The sequence below is a fragment of the Balaenoptera musculus genome, chromosome 8 (genome assembly GCF_009873245.2).
Source record: "Balaenoptera musculus isolate JJ_BM4_2016_0621 chromosome 8, mBalMus1.pri.v3, whole genome shotgun sequence".
NCBI classification, from domain to species: domain Eukaryota; kingdom Metazoa; phylum Chordata; class Mammalia; order Artiodactyla; family Balaenopteridae; genus Balaenoptera; species Balaenoptera musculus.
The window spans coordinates 12679388-12701179 of NC_045792.1; the positions used below are offsets into that span (position 1 = coordinate 12679388).

Here is a 21792-nt window from a genome sequence, read left to right on the forward strand (position 1 = left end):
TGCAGTAGGATACCAGGCAGCAGTTACACAGCGAATGCCAGTGTCGGGGAAGACGTCTAGAGAGGCCCTCTCTCTTAGTGGATGATGGAATTGGGGGCTTGGAAGGGGTCACCCCAAGGTGACCCAAGGTCACCCAGAGGTGGGACTAGGCCGGTACCCACATTCCTCATGTGAATTTTTAGCCTCAAGCTTTGCTTCTGGGGAGCGGCCCCTGCCCCACTTTTTGCCAGATTCCTTGACAGCTCCATGCACGCTATCCAGGTCCCGTGAAGGCCCTGGGCGGAGGTGCTCCAGCTGTAGGGCTCCACAGTTTCCCCACCTAAGACATCCAGCGGTTAACAAGACTGCAGGGAGAGAAGCCTGAAGAAAACCCACGGAAAGTACAGGCCCGGCCACGCTCGGGTGATCCTGCCGGGGAGGCCTGGCACCACTTTTAGCTCCTCTGGCTTGAAGAGGCACTGGTGAGATCTGGTCTCCTAGGCTCCCACCCGAGGGCCTTGCTTACCTTGGCCAAGGGAACCAATCAGAAGCCTGTTCCTGCCAACATCAGTCCCAGGGGAGCTTTGGGAATCACCCACCCACCCAGTACTCAGTGATTGCTGCTGCAGGGCTGGCCCTGTTCACCCTCCCACTGGTGCGCCGTGCTGAGGTTCCAGTGGGCCCATTCGATAAACCCATTTGGGTTGTAAGTGTGCATGGCATAAGAAGGCTGGGGTTGGATTCCAGCTCTGCTCTCATGACTCTCTGACCTTGGGCAAGTCACATCGTTTCATAGGTGAGCCGCATTCATAGGATGTCACAGAATCACTGAAAGAAGCCAGTGAGCTCATTTATATGAAGGCACTTTGTAAACCCTGAAGAAATGAGTACTATTGTAGGAATATTACCTCTCGCAGGTGTTTTCTCACATCCACAAAGGACTTCTGAGGAAAGTAAAGCCTTAGCTCTCAAATAGCTGACCATCTACATCTATTTAACAAGCTCTGAGTGAGTCTGATGCACGCAAGTATAAGACTTCCAATTGGAGGCACCGTGGCAGAGCCAGAGCTTGGCTGGGGAGGTTGGGAGGGTTCTTTGGAATGATGGGAGGCGTGGACTTCGTCTGAGCATAGGGTCAGGCCAAAGTCACAGGGAACCTTAATCCTCATCTCCATGCCCTAAGACCCAGAAGGGGCCCCAGGCAGGGTGGTCTGTAGCGACAGTGTCCAGCAGGCCCCTCCCTGCAGGAGACAGGCAGGCTTGGAGGTGCTAATCCACCCCCTCCCCAAGGAAGATCAGAAAAACACTCCAAGTCTTGAAAACATTACTTTTTAAAAAAGTATTATTCTTGGCTATTTGGAAGTGAGTAGGGAAGGCATATGGTTTGGGGACCACCACCCCCAGCAATGGAGACACACCCACAGAGTTAAGAGGGGTGGCAGATGCCTTCTCCAAGTAATCCCCTCCCTCACCCGGAGCAGGGGCTGGGCAGGAGGTGAAGGAGAAAAAGGCCTGGGGAGGAAGGCCTCCCCAGCTTGCCCCCCAGCACGGCTGAAGCTGGTCCTTGAAAACAGGTTCAGAAAGAGGCACGCCCACTTGAAAAGGATGAATCCCCACTCCCCTACCACCAACTTGACCATCAAGCAAGCCCAGCTCCCAACACACCCCTCTGGCCAGCACAGTTCAAGGGGCAGCAGCAGCCTGTTCTGGGGGTGCTGGGGAGCAGAGTAAGGGGGACAGCCCTGCCAGCCCCTTTCCTTCTCCAAGGCCTGTGAGGAAGGCTCTGACTCCCAGCCTCCTCCCTCCTAAGGAGTTGAGACCCCTGGGACTTGCCCAACACCTGAAAGACTCCAGTCTCTGCCCTGTGCTCACACGGTCCCCTTCACCTTGCCAAATCCCCACCAGCCTGGAGCCTCAACCCACGTCCCATTTCGTCCAGGAAACCTTCCCCAATCAACTCAGCCTGCACATCCCTCCTCCTTGGAAGTCCTCAGTGCCCAGCCCGGCACTTCATATTACAGCCTCTTTATACTAGAAGATACTCTTGAAGTGAAGAGGCCTTCAGGATGTCTGGCTCCATTGTCTCGGGTTTATAAATGAGGAAACGTCTGCTCTCTTCACTAACGGTAACAATATTAATAGCAGCTAACACGGTGAGCACTCACTATGTGCTGGGCACTTGACACGTATAAATTCACTTCAGTCTCACAATTAAGCCCATTTTATAGCTGAGAGAGCTGAGGCACAGAGAGGTAAAGTAACTCAAGGTTGCACAGCAAATAAGAATCATGGCCAGCAACAGGCCCATGAAAAGATGCTCAACCTCACTAATAGAGAAATGCAAATCAAAACTACAATGAGGTATCACCTTGCTCTGGTCAGAATGGCCATCATTAAAAAGTCTACAGATAACAAATGCTGGAGAGGGTGTGGAGAAAAGGGAACCCTCCTACACTGTTGGTGGGAATGTAAATTGGTGCAGCCACTATGGAGAACAGTATGGAGGTTCCTCCAAAAACTAGAGTTGCCATATGATCCAGCAACCCCACTCCTGGGCATATATCTGGACAAAACTCTAATTTGAAAAGATAGTTACATGCACCCTTACGTTCATAGCAGCACTATTTACAATAGCCAAGACATGGAAACAACCTAAATGTCCACCGACAGGTGAATGGATAAAAAAAGATGTGGTACATATACACAATGGAATACTACTCAGCCATAAAAATGAATGAAACAATGCCATTTGCAGCAACATGGACGGACCTAGAGATTATCATACTGAGTGAAGTAAGTCAGGAAGAGAAAGACAAATACCATATGACATCACTTACATGTGGAATCTAAAATATGACACAAATGAACTTATCTACAAAACAGAAACAGCCTCACATAGAGAACAGACTTGTGGTTGCCAAGGGGGAGGGGAGGAAGGGGGTGGGGGAAGGACGGACTGGGACGTTGGGACTAACAAATGCAAACTATTATATGTGTGTGTAACTGAATCACTTTGCTGTACACCAGAAACTAACACAACCTTGTAAATCAACTATACTTCAATAAAACAAAAATTAAAAAAAAAATCATGCCCAGGATTTGACCCTGGAAGTCTGGTTCCAGAGTTTTCACCATATCTCACGTTTCAGTCTATGTCACGGGGTCTTTTACTGCCTGGCTTGCCCGTCTATGTATGTCTCATCTTCTTAAGCGCAGAAATTTTGTCATATCTTTTCCTAATAATACCCACCCCCATCTACATCCTCTCCCCCCAACACAAGGCTGAGCACACAGTAGGTGCTTTAGGAGTTGTCCTAAGATGGGTCACCAGGAGCACAGGGACACTTCTCCTGACACCAGGTGGCAGCATTGGCCAAAAGTTCTCTCAGAACTCTGAGTCTAGAGCTATCAGCCAAGTAAAAATTTAAACTTTTATTTCTGGTACAAATGATAAATACTTTGCATTAAAAATCTGGGATTCAAGTTTTCCTCATACTTCATGCTCCCTCCCTGCCCCAAAACCTTACAAAAATATTTCTGCTTAGAGGGTGCAAGCCAGCTCCTGCTCCCTCGGCAAAGTCCAGGTCTGCGCAAAGGCACTTGTGGTCTGTCTCAGGGTGGGGGGCCCCCAGCTGGCCCCCGGGCAGCCTCAGAGGCCAGGAGTGAGAGGAACGTGTTGAGATCCGCTGTCGGCGCTGCCCCCTCTCTGGGGCAAGGATCCCCTCCCTGTTGGGCAGTGGGAAGGTGCACAGGGGCCAGCTCCTTCTGGAGGGTGGGGCAGGGGGCTGGGCGTGGGGAGGTGGGTGTCACAGGCATCAACACCTTCCAGGGTCTAAACCTGCAAAGAGTTAAATAGGAGAGTCACGCTGTCGTATTTTGGTTGCTTGAAAGCGAACATTTCAGGGGAGATGGGGGGGGCAAGCTTGGAGAACCCCCTTCTCCCTCCGTCCCCAAGGAAGGCACAGGCTGAGAGTGGGGGGCTGCCTTCATGAGTTAACCCCTGCCATGCCACACCCCCTTTCACAGTGACAAGTCGGGGGGCAGAGGCTTCGGGATTAGGACGAGGGAAGGAAGAGCAATAAGGCCTCGGTTGGGGGTGGCCACCCCCTCTGGCGGCTGGGGGAGGAGCAGTGAGCCCCAAGCAGCTGCCTCAGGAACCACCCCTCATCCCAAGCTGGCTAGGGGTCCTCATCCCAGAGGCACAGCTGCCTCTGAGGCACGTAGAAGTCGAAGCTGTAGCTCTTCTGGCAGCTGCGGATGCCACATTTGTAGGGTGTCGGGCGGTCACGGCCGTGGCAATACTTGAGCATGCAGGGGTACCAGGCCAGGCTCAGGCCGTAGCGGCAGACGCAGGGCTTCCCGCGGTCCCCCACCTGCCCACAGCGAGGCAGCAACATCTGCTCTGAGGCCTTGGGCAGGGCCTCGAACACGAAGCTGTCCACACCTGGGGGAGAAGGCGGAGGTCAGGGATGGGGGAGGGGAGGGGGCCTCCTGGCACGGCCCCTTCAGGCATCCCGGCACCCCTATGGGCTAAGTGGTATCACCCCTGTTTTACAGATGGGAAAACCGGCCCAGAGAGGTTTAACCATCTGGCTGAGGTCACACAGTAGGTAGGCAAGTCAGGACTGAATCCCAGGTCTGTCTGACTTCAGGACAGTCCTGGGAAAGGTGACCCACAGATGGGCCAGCAATGAGGTCCCATAGGCCGGGAAGGCAGGGACCGTGCAAAGATGGGAGGTGTTCTCAAGGATCCTGGGAAGGTGTGAAGGGAAAGAGAGGAGCTGATCTCTGAGAGGTGGCAGAAGAGGTAGCAGGTGGGAATGGGCATCTTTGGGCCCCATCCAGACTGGTTTCTGTGCCCATGTCCCACGACAGAAGGTTCCATCTGTGTTCTCACTAAGGGCAGGGATGAGGGGAGGCTTTGCCTGGGCATCCCCCCCCGCCCCGGGGCCTAGCAGAGTCACGGTTCTCCGCGTCCCTACCTGGAACTGGTCCCTTTCATCTGCTGACTCCTCTCAGTAAAGAGCCACACAGGCATCACTTCCTCCAGGAAGCCTTCCCTGACCAGTCCCAGCTGGGTTTAGACCTCGCATATCTCATCATTGCTCCCCATCATATCTGAGACGATACGGCAGCGGGCAGCACGCAGCTGACCTTGCTCCAGCCAGAACCGGACGTCCTCCTGGCGGGTGTAGATGGCATCCGCGGCCTCGGCACACACGTTGCGGAGATGGGGGCTCAGCAGGCCGCCCTGGCTGAAGTTCACGGTGATGTCCATGTGCATCTGCTCCAGGCCCCGCACCTCCTCAGCCTGCCGCACTGCCCGTGGATTTTTCTGCGTGGAGGAGAAGAGTCGTTCCCACCCGGCCTCAGAAGGCCCCCTGCCCACTCTTTCCCTGGTCGCTGAGAGTCAGACAAGCCCACGCCGGCTGTCTTCGGATCCTTGGGGCCACCGGCAGGGTGGCAGTCAAGGGGCACCCAGCTCCCCCTCCAACTGGCGGAGAACCTGATACCCAGGGCGCAGTCAAGCCTTGTCAGCCAGCGACCGCCTGGGCTGACCTCTGGGGCCTGAGGGAGAATTCTGACACGTTGCTGGGGGGTGGCGTTGGAGGTGGGCAGGCGAGGCGAACTATCCCAGGGTCAGTGACCTCTGGGGCCCCGTACTCTCCAACATCCAGGCAACTGGGAAAAGCAGGTAAAAGGGAGGGGCCTCAGACAGCTCCTGCTGGATAGTTCAGGGAACTTAAATGAGGCTGGGGAGAGGCCCGGGGTCCAGGAAGGCACTGGGAGCAGGGCAACAGGCTGAGGGTTTTGAAGGCTGCACTGAACACTTAACAGGCACTATCCCACTTAATTCTCACCGTAACCCATCTCTCAGTAAGAAAATAGGGGTTTTGAAGGTGAGGTGACTTGTCCAGCGTCACCGGCATGATGAGTGGTGGCCCTGGGCCTGAAGGCAGATCCGACCTGCCTCCGTCATAAACGGGGAGGAGCTGAGATTAGGGAACTGGAAGAATCTGGGAGATGGGGGTTCAGGGCAGATTAGGGATCTGGGGTTATGGGGTCAGGTTTGGCATATTTAAGGGGTTCAGGACTAGAGGGTAAGAGTGGGGTGCCAGCGATCAGGTGGGTCAGGGGCTGGGTGGGAGACTGAGGCTGGGGTAGGGTCCAGGCCAGGAGTCAGCTGCAGGGGTGAGGGCTCTGGGGCAGGTGTGGGGTGGGCACTCACCTGTCGGAGCTTGGCCATGGCCTCGCTGGGAATGATCTCATTGTGGTGCAGCCGGGTGACAAAGCAGAGGGCCTGGAATTGACTCTGCCCCTTCTCCAGCTCCCCTAGGATCAGGGCCCGGAAGATCTTCACATCCTGATGGGGAAGAGCAGAAGAATGGGAACCGGCCAGAGGGGGTGGGGCCTCCTCACCAGCCCACCCAGGGCTCAGCTCAGACCCTGCAGAGGACACAGGCCTGGACGCGGCCCTGCAATAGACGCCTCCCTCTTGCTGGCCTGGAAATTTTTCTCTTTCCCATTTAAACCCGTGACTTAAAAGAAAGAACATACCCCAGATGTTCCAAAGCCTCCTGGAAAATTCACATAGTGAACTGCTAGAAAGCTTTCCAAAACAAAATTGTTTAAAAGTCCAGAACGTCACCTTAAAGGAAACAGCGCCCCTTTTGGCTCCTGGTTCATTCACAGCTGATGCTTCCCCTTGGTGGTACCCCCATATCACCCTGATCTGGGTGAGTCAGGGCCCCTACAACCACCTGACTACGGCATCATGGGGGAGGGCTGCATTTTTACAAGTACAGGTTCTAGAGTTTCTCTCGCGGACTCAGTAGGTGTGGGGAGAATGCCCCTGGTGCTTCTGGTCAGCCAGGCTCCTAGCCACCTGCGTCTCAGATCGAGGTAGTGGGGTCAGGGTGGGCTTAAGGGCAGACACAGCAGCAGCTGTTGTGGCCTCTGGCCTGCGGGAGCTGGGACGGCTCACCTTTCCCCTTCCCTCTCCACTTCCCCTTTCCCCTCGGGGTTACTAATGGCATTACCAGCAGGCCAAGGGCTCCTTCCTGTGACTGATTCACTGCATGAATCAGAGAGGCTGGGGGAGGGGGGGGGGCAGAAGGAGAAGGGAGAAGGGCGGTGGGATCGAGTCCCCTTCCCAATCTGGCTGCTGGAACCCTGGGCACCTGAGGTGTCCCTTGCTCTCACCCATCTCTGTGCCTTGGCTAACAGCTCGCGGTGAGAAGTCAGCAGGTCCCAGTAAGAAGTGGTCTGAATCTGTCAAGAGCCCCCCCCAACCCCAGCCTGGGAGGGACCCAAGCCACAATGTTGGCTCTCCTCCAGGAACCCCAATGGCCCTGCACCAGCATGGAGGGTATATAGCCCTGTGTAGCTATGCATCCTTCAATGTCCGTGCCCTGGCCTCGCCCACTGAGAGCCCCCATTCACTGAGTGCTTACTGTTCATGTGCCAGAGTGCAATGCTCTGAGAACAGGGTCTGAGGGTCCCCCTTGGATTCCAGTACAGGCAGTGAGGGGCCCAGGGTTCCACTCCAAGTCTACACTGTATTAGCCGGCATACAGGTCTATCTCCCACCTTCTCTAAGCCTCATTTGTGAAATGGGGATGATGCCACTTTTACCTGGAGGCTTATGGTGAAGACTAAATGAGTTAGTGTGGAGGGAAAGCACAGCAGAATGTCCGCCCGGAGTACGTGCTCAGCGGTGCTAGCCGGGGCCACTGTCATCACTGCAGGTGACCAGCGAATGTCCCAGGTGATCTGAAACTAGTCAGTGCTGTCCTTGCACAAACACCCATGCCCTTTGGAAGTCCTCTGACTCTACAAGGACATTTTCCTACTTCCTTTCACTGTAAATGATCTCTGGAACATTGAGGGGTGGGAGTGTCCAGGGAGATTTTCCACCAAGATTGCAGAAAGGGAAACGGAGACCCAGCTGGTGAGAAAGGTTCCATAAGGTTCCTCATGGTCCCAGACTTGCAGGCAAGGTGAATCAGAGCTCGGATAACCTCAGCTTCCTCTCCACAGGAAATCCACTCTCGGGCCACGAGGCTGGGATCTGCTTGCCCCGCCAGCCTGGGCCATCCAATCTTCCACTCCGTCAGGTCGTTTGAGGAGAGACTGGAGGCTGGTACACTTGTGCATTTTCTGTTCTGGGCTCAGTTCCTGCCAGGTGAGACTTGATACCAGACTTCCCCTCCCGGGGCTGAGTCAGGCGGATGTCCCTGGCAGGACCCCCAGGCAGAATCCAAATTCCACCTCCGGGGTAATTTCAGCAATGATCCTTTAAAAGAACCCATCTGGTATATTCACAGCATCTTCTCCAATACCACAGGCACGTGTCACTGCCTGTGGTCTGAGGGATGCCCCAAGTGACCTCACTGCTTGGATATGACCCGTCTACCATTAGCAGGAGAAAGTATTTGAACTTTTAGACCAGACCAGGGGGCGAACGAAATCTGTTAGAGTATTTTCCCTGCTTCTGTATTAAACAACGTCAACAACAACAACAAAAAGCTACCAAAATGGGAACTTGACTGGGGGTGAAGCGAGGGGATGAGAACTTTTTCGTTGAGATAGATTTCCTCTATATCTCCTATTTATTTGTGTAGGACAAAGATTTATTGAAGTTTATAACTGGAAGGGACAAGTCATTGTTACCATGAGTCAAAAAGGATGTATCGTCCTGTTTAAAATCTTTATAACAAGAGATAGGAACTATGATTATTACCAAGTTTGGAATGGATAACTTGCTCAAGGTCATGGGACCAAGAGGAAATGTAGCCAGAATTTTAACCCAGGCAGTCTGACTCCAAAATCCAAGCTCTCACAACCACAATGCACAGCTGCATCCTAGATCAACGAGTCCAATTTCTTTGATGCCCAGTTAAAGAAACTAAAGCTCAGGCCCAGAGAGAAAGTGTGGTCTGCCCTAAGCCACACAGCTGGCAAATGGCAGAGCCAGGATGAGAAGGCAGTGCCCTCTTCCAGCTGTGCCCATCGGCGGTGGTCTGTACGTCCTCTGCAGACCTGCCCTGGGAACGTGGCGGCTCCTATTCAAGGTTCTGTGTGACTAACAGACAACAGCATCTGACACAAACATCAGGGTAAGATGACGCAGGATCACCCTTCTAAGCCCTCTGCCTGCCCTGCCCACAGCCTCATTAAACCCTGAATTCTCCAGCCTTCTTAATCCTATGTCTCCGGGAAACCATACTCCATGTGCTGAGCCCTGGGAGGGAGACAGCAGCCCAAGCATCTGGATCTCTTTGGCTCCGTCATCATGACCAGTGTTCCTCCTACCTTCTACTCCCCACACCTCAGACTAACTACTAAGGTTCCAGGGCCCCCTTTCCCTCCAGCACAGAGGGCAGGGCAGGGGGCGAGGTCTCCCTGCTTCAAGGAACATCTGGCCAGATGCTAAGCCCAGGCCAGATGGATGCCTGGCTCCCAGGTTTCCTCCTCGCCCGAGAGTCCCCTGGGATGATCCACCCAGATGTGCCCTAACCCCCAAGGCAGGACCACACAGCTGGGGAAGAGCCCATGGCAGGCTCCTCAGGTCCAGGACTCGGGCTAGGGTTCCCAAGATGGGCAGTTTCTACAAGGCTCCTTCTCCCACGAGCTCCCAGGAAACTCCAGCCCACCAGGAGCCAGGCCACCAGGAAGAAGTGGAGTGGACAGTACTAGGGCTGAAACTGGGCCACACAGAGGGTATGGCCATGGAGATAGCATTTGCTGAAGTCCTTTGGGGGTGGTTTTAAGGTTCCCAAAGAGCACGGTAGTTAAGAGCAAAGGCTCTGGAGCCAGTGCTGGCCGTGTCCAAATCCTGGCTTTGCTGACATGAGCCCTGTAACCCTGAGGGATTTACTTAACCTCTCTGTATCTTAGTTTCCACATGTGTCAAATGAGTACAACTAACAATACCTACACCTCAAGGGATTACTGTGAGGAAAAATGAGTGAAAGGTCTCAGAACAGAGTGGGCTGGACTCCTTAAGTTTCTCTATTATTGCTGCAATCCCTGGCCTTGCTCCAGCTGTGATCTACTCCAGACCTGCAGAGGCAGGACAAAAAATTTTTCTCCCAGAGATGTACCTGAGGCCCAGAGAAGTCAGGTGACTGCTGGAGCTTGCAGGTAATCGGCAAATCTGTGGGAGAGCACTGATAAGCATCACCTGGGGCAGAGCCTTCACAGGCGCCAGGGCGGGGCAGGGGAGTGGGCAAGACCAAGGCCAAGGCTCCTGTCTTTAAGGGGCTCATAGAGGAGGCTGACCTACAACTGAAGTCATGATAAGACCTAGGGTGAGGTTTATGCAAAATGCTATAGGGCAAAGGATGGAGGAGGGAGCATTTCTGTCCCCTTAGGGATGGGGCTGGGAGGGGTGGAGGGAGGGAAGGCTTCCTAGAGCGAAGCACATTTCAGTGGTCTGGACAAAGGATGGGTGGCTTTCTAGCAAAGAGAGAGGCATTTACAGAAGATGGGAAGGTACAAAGGCCTCTTAATGCCCCCACCCCATCCATCCCTCCACGCTACTGCCCAGTGCCCTTCCAAGGCTCCTTTTGTCCTCACCATAAAGTGTACCCCCCGAGGCTGGCATCCAGATCTTGGCTGACAGCTGAGCATTGAACCAAAGAGATGGCGGTTCCCAGAATGAGCGACGCCATGTGCCTTTCCATGAGCTGATGCCTCTGCCAGGGATGCGCTGTCCCCTTCTGCCCATCATCCTTCAGGACTCAGTTCAAACGCATCCATCACCCCTGCCCTCACCAACCCTCCAGCAGAGCTGGCCAGGCCCAACCCCTAGCCTCCAGAGCATGAATCCCACTGTGTCTGCAATGATCTCTTTCCTTGTCTTTCCTTCCAGACTCAACTCCTTGAGGCTGGGATAGTATCTTATTTGCAGTGTATCCCCGCCCCCCCTGAATACAGCAGGCGCTCAGTACCTATCTGGAAATGAATAAGTGAAGCACTGAGTGGGCAAACAAGAGCAGGCCAGGGTCCTGAGGAAAGTGAGGGGAGTACCGGGGAGGGGAGGGCTGAGTGTGGAAGGAAGAGGCTGGCAGGCAGGAGGGCAGGGCACAGTGTCTGAGAGCCCAGCCAAGAAGTCTGAGCTTCATCTAGCAGATCACTGGGTGTCATTGCTGGGTTTTGAGCCAGGGTAGGACATGAATGGATCTCTGGCTTAGAGCCGAATCAGAAACTTGAGCTGTGCTGGGCCAGTGTGCATCTGACCTAAACGTCTCGGCAGAAGGCCCCGTCCTCATGTGGTGTCTTCTGCCCGGGCAACAAGTCCCCCAGGCCCTTCGTGTTGTGCCCCAGCCCCAGAGAGCAGCTCCACTTATTTATGCGGTATCCTCAGGGTCTGGCACAGAGCTGAGCGAATGGACCAGTGCTCTGGGGCCTCCATCGACCCCCTTGCCTCCGAAAAGAAGACGGCTCTTTCTTCTTGGGCTTCCTTGTAACTGGGCTTCTGCAGGCTGGTCGTCCTACAGCTGTGATTTGGGCTTCTAGAAGATTTAGGGGATCATTATTTCATGCTCCAGTGAGGTTCCAGCAGGGGACGTGACCTTCAAGGTCACACAGCTGCAGAGCCAGGCCCAGGAGCCCGGATCTCCTGACTCAATCCAGTGGTCTTTCTGCTCTTCCGAGCTCCCCCCGGAGCCCCTTCCCAAATATTCTATTCTCCTCTGCGTCCACTCCCTGCCACGCTGCCTGAGACCCACTGTATCTCACAGAGAAGGCTGTTCTGGGAAAAGCAGGGGGCAGCTCTCTGCACTTCCAAGAGCTGACAGCCCGTGCCAGGCCTCTGCTGCTGCCTTCCTGGGGAGAAGCTCCAGGGAAAGCTCAGCGTTGGGGACGGGTGGCAACCCCACAGACGGAGCCCACTGGAGCGCTGGTGGCTGTGACGCTGTCATATCAGCCCAACTGCCGGCTTCCAGCCTTAGATAAGACTGAAAGAGGGAAACAAACTTCTCTCTTGCTTCGGCTGCCGTGGGGTTTTATGTTACTCGCAGCCAAGTTGAATCGTAACTGTACGCACAGACACTTGCTTTCCCCCATTCATGGGTCCCATGGCCATAATCTTTCACCCAGACGTGCTGATTCTCCAACCATCTCCCACCCCTCACCCAGCGGCACCCAGGCCCCTCCCGCCAGGGCCCACGCTGCGGCTCGGCTGTGCGGTCCCTTCTCCCTCACACCGTTGCTCCTATGAGCACGTTTCCTCCCTCACAGCCTCTCCCGGGAGCCTCCCCATCTCCCCCTTTCTCGCAGTCACACGTGGCAGCCCTCACAGATTGTCTCACACGCCCACCTTCTCCCGACAGTCTCTCCCACACCCTCCCTCCCTCCTTGAATTCCCCCAAAGTCTCACACGCCACGTCTCGCACCCCATCTCACACACAAGCCTCTGCACACATGCTGTCACTCTCCCCTCAGGGCACGCACACCCCCTCGCAGGCATCCTCTCTCCCGACCAGCATCCGCTCCTCCGTTCGCTGCCCCAGCCCCAGCCTGGCCGACCTCCCCTCCTCCTCTGCCCTCCTGCTGCCTTCCCATCACCAGCTCCCAGCTCCCTGCCCTCCCAGGGGCCTTCCTCAGCGCCCCCGTGGGGAGCGGTAGGGGGTCTGTCCTGTCTCAGACCTTGCTGCCAGCCCAGCCTTGCACCACAGGGGACCCGGAAACTAAGAGGGCCGGATGGAGGAGCTGCCCTTCCCTCAAAGCCCCTCTCCCAGCCCACCTCCGTGCCACGGTGGGTGCACAGCCCAGGCTGAAGGCCATCTCTCCAGGGTCTCCAAAAGCACCAACTCCCCTCTCCTCTTTGCCCTTGGACGGCTGGCGCTGTCTCCTGGGAGTTTCCTCTACCATCTTGGTCTCCTTCCCGTCACGCCGGAGTGTGTGATTCTGAGGCCCGGGCTGAGCCAACCCAAGTATCTATTGCTCTGCTCCTGGCTGGGGCTGCTTTATGGCTAGAGAGGAGCCAACTTCACTGCACTAGGGAGGTGAGGGGTCGCCCTGGAGGGGCAGCCAGGAGCCAATGCCCTCTTCTCCCCATGCTGGCTGCCCCGGGGCACACTCAGGGGCACCTTGGCCCCTCTGCCCTGTCTCTCCAAGCAGGTACAGAGGCGGATGGACTCAACCCAAGGCCAGGCCAAGCACATTCCCTGGCCGGTGCCCAGGACGTAGGCTGCCCCCATTACGAGATGCCTGCAGACCCTCAGGGCTAGGCCCGGACAGAGGCTTCTTGTTACAGGACATTAGTGCCACCACCAGCTGGGGGCACTGCCGCCTGCCCCCTCCCAGTGCCCCCAGTGTTCTGTCAGCCAAATCCCAAAGGTCACTACTGTCCCGACTGCCCCGGGAACAATGTGCGGCTTTATGTGGATCAACTGCGCCCCAATGTCCTGCTGACTCAGGGCTCCTGAGGTGGGGCGCCACGCTTCCCTCTCACCTGCATTCCCAGCCCCAGCGCCTCCCCCACCCACAGCCCTTCCTGGGAACCTTGGTGGCAGCCACTTCAACGCTTGCCAGCTGAAAGGATGGGAATCCTAATAATGCTTTGGTCCCCAGAGCAGGAACCATCTGCTTAACGGCGGCGGCGGCGGCGTGAGCAAGGAGGGCTGGGGCCCTGGCTAGAACTGCTATTTCTCTTCTCACGTGCCTTCGCCAGCCTCTGCTTGGCTGAGGCCTCTTACTCACTTCCCACAACACGCCTGCAAGCGTCACACTGGGTTTGTGCCATGTCTGAACCTGTGCCTCAGAGAGGTTAAGTGATTTGTCAAGTCACACAGCTGGTAAAGCGCAGAAAAATGTACAGTGAGGGCTCAGTAGTATCTGTGAGATGTTTTAAAAATGGTCCCCTCACCGCCACCCCCCATCTCTCCAGAGGCCATGGCGGGAGGGGAACGGGGAGTGTCTCAGGCACAGTGAAGGGGTCAAAACTTAAAATTCGTGGGAGGGGTGGGGTGGGGGAATTGTGATGAGCCTGGGGGAGGGGCGCAGACCAAATCTGTACAGAGGAGGTTTTCTCTGTAGATTTGTTCCTCTGCACCGAGGCTTTTTTCAGTCTCCTTCTTCCCTCTCCCCTCCCCTATTCAGGTTTCTTCAGCCTTCTAGAAGGAGCCCATTTCTATGCCATAGTAGCACAGGCAGTCAGAATATAGTGGAAGGCTCCCTGGGTCCCAATCTTGGATCGTTCGTTAGCTATTGATCTTGTCCAAGTCACTTTAGAGCTCTGAGCCTCAGTTGGCACATCTGCAAAATGGAAGCAATACCTGCTGCATGATGTAGTGGTGAGGATCGAATGAGGCCAGGTGTGTGAAAGCAACTGTCAGTGTGTGATCTGACAGCTCAGATATATGTGATTCTTACCTCAAAGCTGGCCTCTGTTGTTCTACCATCACCACCTCTGTGTACCTTGGGAAGCCTCGTAGGAAGAACCTCACTTCTGCCTCTCCCCATCATCCCAACAGGCCACTTACTTGTCCCAGGTGGCAGTCCTCACTGCCCGACCCAGGATCTTTTGCCAGGACTCCATCTGGACATAGGCATTCGGGGGGTGGGAGATGCTTGCCAGACTCCAGGAGCTGGGCTGGACCTCGGGGCATGGCTGCTGACCCCTGATGTGGGGAGGAATTCCTCAGACACGGCAGAGGGACTGCTGGTAGACCGGAGGGTCCCATGGACACAAGCCGGATCATTCTTTCTGGTGACGTCTCATGAACTGCCAGGGTGGGGAAATACCCTGGACACCAAAAAACTCTGGGCCTCTCCTGCAAGCACCTCTACTGCCCTCTGTCCCCCCAAGAGACATCCTCTCCAACAAATGCCCCTACTACAAATCACCAAACTGCAGGGACCGAACACAGGCAGGGTAGGGGGAGACTGGACTCTAAAAGCTTGTCCTGTCTGACAATCCCGTGATGTGATATCCTGTTAGAATAAACAGCCTCAGGCAGCAACGTGGCCATTTGCACATTCCACATCTTTGCTGACTACCTCTCCCAGGCTGAAGCTGCTCCCCCCACCAAGACGGGGAGCCCCAGGGCAGGGACGCTGGTGCTCTCTGGACCGTTCCTTCCTCTGGCTTCCACTCACCCATCGGCTCCCACTCACCCATCGGGGCCCAGGGCAGGGCGCAAGTTTCCGATCTCCCTGGGTCCCTCAGAGCGACCTCGAGCTCACCCACTCTGTTATATGGCTCCCCTTATCTTGGCGCCAGCCCGAGGCCCATCTTGACCCCCTCCCTGTACACATTTGGATGTGGCTCCTTCCTCCCGTTGCAGCCATGACCTCCCCCCACCCCCATGCAGCTGCTCATGACTTTCTCTTATCTTTCAGCCCCACCCTCCCGGTCCGGTCAGCACCAAACCGCTTGAACATGACTCATCCCCTCCCTCAGCTTTTAGACACTCACACTGGGAGACAGAGGGGAAAGAGACACTTGAACGGGAACAGCAGCCTGGGGGACGGGGACCAAGAGGGCTGTCAGACCAAAAGCCGGGATGGTGACATGCCCGCTAGTAATATGCCCAGTAAGTCTGTACAATCGGGTATAATTACATACATAGGCTTTGGATTCTCAGGAAGAGCACTGCTTGTTGAGAGTGTATGATGAATTATAGTTCCTGCACTGAGGGCACGGAGAATTAAGCCTCAAGTCTATATGCTGTTTAAACACATTAGGGATTATTGTGGGTAGAATGACAGGTTTCAACGAAGTGACTGAGTTTGGGATCTACCTTCGTTTAACAGTCTAACCTGGAACCTCCTCCAAGTCCCTCCTTCCCTGGAGCAGCTAGGCGAGTGCTTCCCAAACTTTGCTGCTCATTGCAATCACCAGGGGCTCTTTAAAAATCTGGCTGCCTGGTTCCTACCCTCAGACAGTCGGACTTAATTAGTCTGGAGTGCAGCCTGGGCTTCGGGGTTTTCTAAAGCTCCCCAGGCGATTCAAATGTGCAGCAAAGTTTGGGAGTCGCTGAGCTACGTCACTTCTTTGAGAGCTGCGGCCTGATCTGCTTGACGGGCAGCAGCCTGTGGGCAGGGCTTACAGTCACTCATGATGGTGATTTGGTCGCTCCAAGCTGCTTGTGGAGTTTGTCATCCTTGCCCGGGCTCCAGGCTACGTGTCCTACAGCAGGTTGATCACTGTTACAGCTTTACTGGCTTCAGGTCCAGTGTGGCAGTGTGGGGAGGGCCAGGCCATGTTAGAGACCCATCCAGGCAGAGGCAAACAGAGAGGGTGGAAGGGGCAGGGAGAGGGGGGTGGGTGGTGTGTGTGGGGGGGGGGTGTGGTGAGATCATCCAGACAGAGGGCTGCATTGCACCCAGCACAAGGGCCTCGCTGCTGCCCTGAGGAGATCGACAGGACAGGGACGGCTGCTCCCTGCTGAGGGGCTGGCCAGCAACTTTGGAGTGTGATGGTTAACTTTATGTTTCCATTTCACTGGGCTGAGATGCCCACATAGGTGGCAAAACATTATTTCTGGGTGTGTCTGTGAGGCTGTCTCGGAAAGATATTAGCATTTGAAGTAGTAGGCTGAGTAGAAGGTGGCCCTCACCAGGGTGGGTGGGCATCATTCAACCTGTTGAGGGTGTGAATAGAACAAAAAAGGTGGAGGAAGGGCAAATTTGCTCTCTCTGTGTGAGCTGGACATCCATCTTCTCCTTCCCTCAGACATCAGTGAGCTTGGTTCTCAGGCCTGTGGACTCAGGCTGGAACTACATGGGCTTTCCTGGGCCTCCAGCTTGCAGACAGCAGACCGTGGGACTCAGCACCCATAACCGTAGGAGCCAACCCCTCATGATAAAATCTCTTTCTGTAGATCTGTATTTCTACCCTATTATTTGTTTTGCGGGAGAACTCTAATATATGGAGCTTCAAAGAGAAGGTTATGATGAAGGATTAAGGCTCTTCCAGGTTCAGTGCTGACCTTCCGTGTGACTTTGGGTCGGTCATTCAACCCCTTTGCACCCAGGCTTAGCGGGGAAGGTCCATGTTGAGATGCGACGTGAGCCATGATTATGAAAGTTACTGGCTTCTATTTCTGGAGCTCTGAGTACAGCAGCTGACACACAGTGAGTATTTCATATGCATTGCCCTGTTTAGTCCTCACAATGGCCATGGGATCGGTACCATTATTATCCCCATTTTACAGATGAAGAAATGAAGGCTTGGACAGATCAGGTAGCTTGCCCAGGGTTAAACCAGGTCTGTCTCATTTCAGTCTGGACTGTCTCCCAAAGGTGCAAAATGGCCAACGTCACTATTCCCAAGTGGACTAGGGACTGTTCCCAAACCACCCCAAATGGATTTGGTACATGAAACAAAAGAAACACCACGTCCAGGACTTTTTCCTACAGGAAAAGTCATTACTTCTAGATAGAAGCTTCTCGTGGAAAGCTGCCAAAGATCTTGAGGACTGGGCAGGCAACAAGAGAGGTGACCCACCCCAGAAGGATCCCGTATAAAAGCTGCTCTGGCCAATGCAGACAGTGGACTGGGGTGTGGATAAAGGCTGTTCCACCCCACGCCCAGCCTTCCCCAACTCCACCCTGCCCCAGACCATCTGAGAAACCCAGAGTTGGAGGGGACCTTGGAAAGCTGGTTCCCTTTCGGTACTTTGCACTCCCAATTCCCTCCCTTGCTGATGAAATTGGAGATGCCAGGGGTGGGTGTGAAATGTCAGCTTCTGGGTCAGAGGTTAACCTGAAAAGCAGACTCTGGAAACCTGGGTGGTGGTGTGAACCGCTGCGGGGATTAAAATGTGGCTCTTGATGCCATTTGTGGCAACATGGATGGATCTACAGATTGTCAGACTGAGTGAAGTAAGTCAGAGAAAGAGAAATAATGCTTGTATGCGGAATCTTAAAAAAAAAAAATGCTGTAAGTGAACTTATTTACAAAACAGAAACAGACTCATAGACTTAGAGAAGGAACTTACGGTTACCAGGGGGTAAGGTTTGGGGGGAGGGATAGTTAGGGAGTTTGGGATTGACATGTACACACTGCTATATTTAAAATAACTAACAAGGAAAAAATAAAATAAAATAATAAAAGTGAGGCTCTTACAATCAGCTCCGAATCGATTCTCTAACTGGGCAGTCAGCCCCCTACTCTACCCTCAGCCCCAATCCCCAGGCCTTCACCCCACTGCCACCCCGCCTCTCCCCTCCCCTCGCCCTCAGGGTAGAGCAATAAAATCTTTCATGCTGCAGTTAGAGGCTGTAAAAGCTGAGCTCTACCCGTTCACTCTTTCACCGGTGTCCTAGCCACAGCCTTGGCTGCCAGAGAGGTGCCAGGGTCGGGGAAGTCTCTCTAGGGTTTCAGCACAGCCACAGAACAATGCGCAGTGGGCAGGAAGGTGGGAGACTCAGGCTGGCCTGAGGCTCACTCACAGGGACAAAGGGCTTCAGTGGAAGGTCAGAGGGGAAGATTAGATCCCTGTCTCCTGGGGAGGGTCCAGCCACTATTTGGGTTTTCTAGGAAAAGAAGAGACTTGACAAAATTCCCCTGGAGTTTAAGTGGGGACTCTGGGGTTGTTCTGGCCCTGTCAGCTTCCCTCTCTCCACACACAAACTCACCTGCCCCTACCTGAATTGAGAACCTAGCTTGGGCCTGCTCAGTGAGGAAGGGTCGCAAAGTCCTCCGCATTGCGACACTCAACCGCCCCTCCCCCCCACAACCTCCCACCCGCCACTGGTCTCCCCTACATCCCTTGTCAGTGACAACTCAATAGTCCAGGGACAGATCGGCCGTCAAGCCCCACCTCCACCGTCCACAGAATCACCACCCACCCACCTGGTACTATCTTCAGCGATTCTGCTCGGTCCCTAGCTGACACTCCAAACTCTACCCCCTCCCCCCCCAGATCCCAGTCTCTAAGAGGAAGGAGAGAGAGGTGGCTCAGGCAACAGTCCCACCGCCCTGGGCTTCCCCAGCTGCTGGCTGTGTCATCGGCCTCACCTCTCCATTCCCCCAGAGACAGAGCCTCACAGGGCCTCTGTATCAGGAGAGGGACTTGGGGAGGAGGACTTTAGGTGATCAGGAGACTCCCTTTGTGTACCTACACCTCACCCACCTTCCTCCCCTCCAGGATTCCTGCTGCTGGGTCACCGTTAGTCAGTCACTCACCGCCCTTCCAGGTCCACTTCCTGATAAGCCCAGCACCTCCACTCTCTACCCCAGCCCCAATCCTGGGGGGCCAGGCCCACCTACTGGTTCCCTCCACCACACACACACACACACACACACACACACACACACACACACACGCACACACACTGAGGAGAGGCTGTCTCTACCCTCTTCCCCGCAATCTAGGCCAAAACGGGGTTGGCCAGCCCTCCTGCCAAGCAGGGTGAGAGGTGGCACCTCTCCCATAGCCTGGGGACCTCATCTGGGACCTCTCCCTGGGTCTTCCGCTACAAGTTTACCAGACTTTCAGACCAAAGAGGAGAAGCGGCTTCTCCTCGGCTTGGGAGGGACATGGGACAAGCAGCTCTTCCCAGGAACCCCCTTCCCCAGCCCAGGAAAGTGAAACAAGGAGAGGTGGTACATAGCCTCCAAGATGTCAGGGCTGGGAGGCCTGGCGCCACCCCCTTGCTCTGTACAGAGGTGAGAAAGGAGGCCCGGAGAAGGAAAGGAACTTGCCCTAGGTCACACAGCGAGAACCCAGGACCTCTGATGCCTGGCCCAGGATTTTTCCGTGATAGAGCCTGAGAAAATGACTCCCAAAAGGGAGACGGGGTTATTAACACTGACTCCCTTGAAGTAGGGTCTGCACCTAGAGGGCTCTCGGAGAGCTGAAAGACGAAGTGGGGAGCTGGTCTGGTGGCCTGGGCACCCAGAGAGAAGAAGTGAAAGGCTGGAGGGGAGAATCGGAAAAGCAGCAGAGCAGTTCGTGGGGGAGAATGAAGGGCCGGGTCTAGGCGCTGGGGAGCAGGGCAAAGAGGTGTGGATAAGAGCCCGGCGTGACCCTGGCTAAGTCGCGTCCTTCTCCTGGCCCAGTCTTCCGTCTGCTGGCCTCGGTGCGACTGAGACCCCGGAGAGCTCAGGCACGCAGGTCCCCCGGGGTGAGCGAGGGTGCCTCACCTTCTTGAAGTCGGCGGTGAAGGAGATGAGGGTGCCGTCGGGCTTGCGCAGCTCCAGGCTGATGCTGTCGGCGTCGCTGTCCGCCTGCAGGCTCTCCTCGGTCACCTGGCCGTCGGGCAGCCGCACGCGGACCCGCAGCTCAGACGGCGCGCCAGCCCCGGTCCCCGCGCCCACGCCGCGCGGCGCCCCCAGCAGCTGCATAAGCCCCGGCAGCAGCAGCAGCAGCAGCAGCAGCGCAGGGGACGCCGGGGGGACCCCGCCGCGGCCGGGTGGGCGCATCCCCGGGGACCGCCTCCGCCCTCGCGGTCCCGGCGCGCCGCGGGCGGGCGGGGAGCGGCTCGGCCAAACTTCGCCCTAACTTGGAGGCTAGTTCGCGGCGCCGGGGCGCGGCTTCCCGGGGGGCTCAGCCGCGGGGCGCCCGCGACGCGGCGCCGACGCACGTGGGCTGCGCTCCGTCGCGCGTCCCCCGGCGGCTCCGAGGCGGACACCGCGCTCCCAGGGCCCGTCCGCCCCCCGCCCCGGCCCAGTGCCTTGGCTCCCACGGCCCCTGACTCCGGCGCTCCGAGACTCTGTTTTGCACTTTTCATTCAATCCCACCCCCCGTCACTTCCTTCAGAAAACAGAAACCACCAGGACCTGCCTTAAAGAGACCGCGCACCTCTCGGCCCTTAAAGGGCCCGCGGAGGCTCCCCGCGCTCGGCGGCGGCCGCGGACAGGGGTGGCGCGGGCCGAGGTGACCGGTGCAAGGCGGCCTTGTGGGGACAGGGCTTTCTCAATCGCCCTGCCTCCCCGCCGCGCCCGGCAGCGACCGGGCTGGCCCAGGAGTTGACTCTCCCAGCAAATCCCTTCCTCCCAGCAGGGGCGGGACGGGTGACTCTTCCCCCGCCTCCCTTTTTTTGGCTTGTTCTTGTGCCACGTGGATGAAAGAATCGGGCTTGGTGTTTTAGGGGTTTTGTTTGGTCTTTTAGTTTCTCTGACGAAGCGAATTTCTACAAAGCTCCTGCAAAATCAGACCTCGCCTCGCATTCAGCCTTTTGACTGCCCTGGGTCGGGAGAGAGGGGCTGGGGTTCTGCTGGCGTTGACATCCGTCAGGTGTGAAATCTTGATCAGTCAGGGCACCTCTCTGACATGGTGGCCCTCAAAGGGCCGTATTCTGTGAACCCCTGTGCAGTTTCTTTTCTGTCTCGTTGCCCTCACTTTCCCCATTCACGACCTTTCCCCAGTCCTGCCCACCTCCCCAGACCCCCATTCTCTCTCCCAGTAATAGGCCAAGCAGATTCAGGGAAATGTTACATTCTAGGCCATTCTGGAGAGTGTCTGGGGATTCAAAATGCTCTTGACCGTCAGAGGCTCTCCCACAAGCCCCAAGAAAGTATGACTGCCCTGCCATGCACCCCATCAACGAACTGGGCGAAGGCAGGAGGGATCTGGATTCCTGCTTTCTCTGATTAACTCTGTGCTTTAGGCACATTTAAAAAATTCTTTGGGCCTAGATGTCCCCCTGGGTATATATAGTGGGAGTTGCTGAGACATACAAAGTCCTGCCAATCCCGGAAGAGACAACCCCAGGGGGATGCTCTGAACCTGTTGTTCCTTGATGTCCCTTTCACTTCTGTTTATTCTAGGTCCCCCTATTCTTTCCAAGATCTTGATCACAGATGGTGAATACCCTCCTCTGCTCTGCAGCCTCCTTCCCTTCTAGGTTTTC

At 55.7% G+C, this 21792-nt stretch overlaps 1 protein-coding gene across 1 annotated transcript; it reads right to left on the bottom strand.

Moving 5' to 3' along the window:
• Positions 1–3398: 3398 nt before the first annotated feature.
• On the bottom strand, positions 3399–20919 carry OAF (out at first homolog). The gene is made up of 4 exons (XM_036860675.1): positions 20084–20919; positions 6209–6343; positions 5134–5314; positions 3399–4423 (listed from the first exon to the last, which is right to left on the bottom strand). The coding sequence occupies exons 1-4, from the start codon at positions 20360–20362 to the stop codon at positions 4158–4160; spliced, it is 861 nt and encodes a 286-aa protein (XP_036716570.1). The 5' UTR covers positions 20363–20919; the 3' UTR covers positions 3399–4157.
• Positions 20920–21792: the final 873 nt, after the last annotated feature.

Bases quoted from the DNA above. Each gene is read 5' to 3' on its own strand.
- OAF (XM_036860675.1), bottom strand. From the start codon at position 20,362: ATGCGCCCACCCGGCCGCGGCGGGGTCCCCCCGGCGTCCCCTGCGCTG. The intron at 6,344-20,083 runs GTGAGGCACCCT...CTTCCCCATCAG, and splicing joins TCACCGCCGACTTCAAGAAG to GATGTGAAGATCTTCCGGGC. The intron at 4,424-5,133 runs GTCAGCTGCGTG...CTTCTCCCCCAG, and splicing joins CCGGTTCTGGCTGGAGCAAG to GTGTGGACAGCTTCGTGTTC.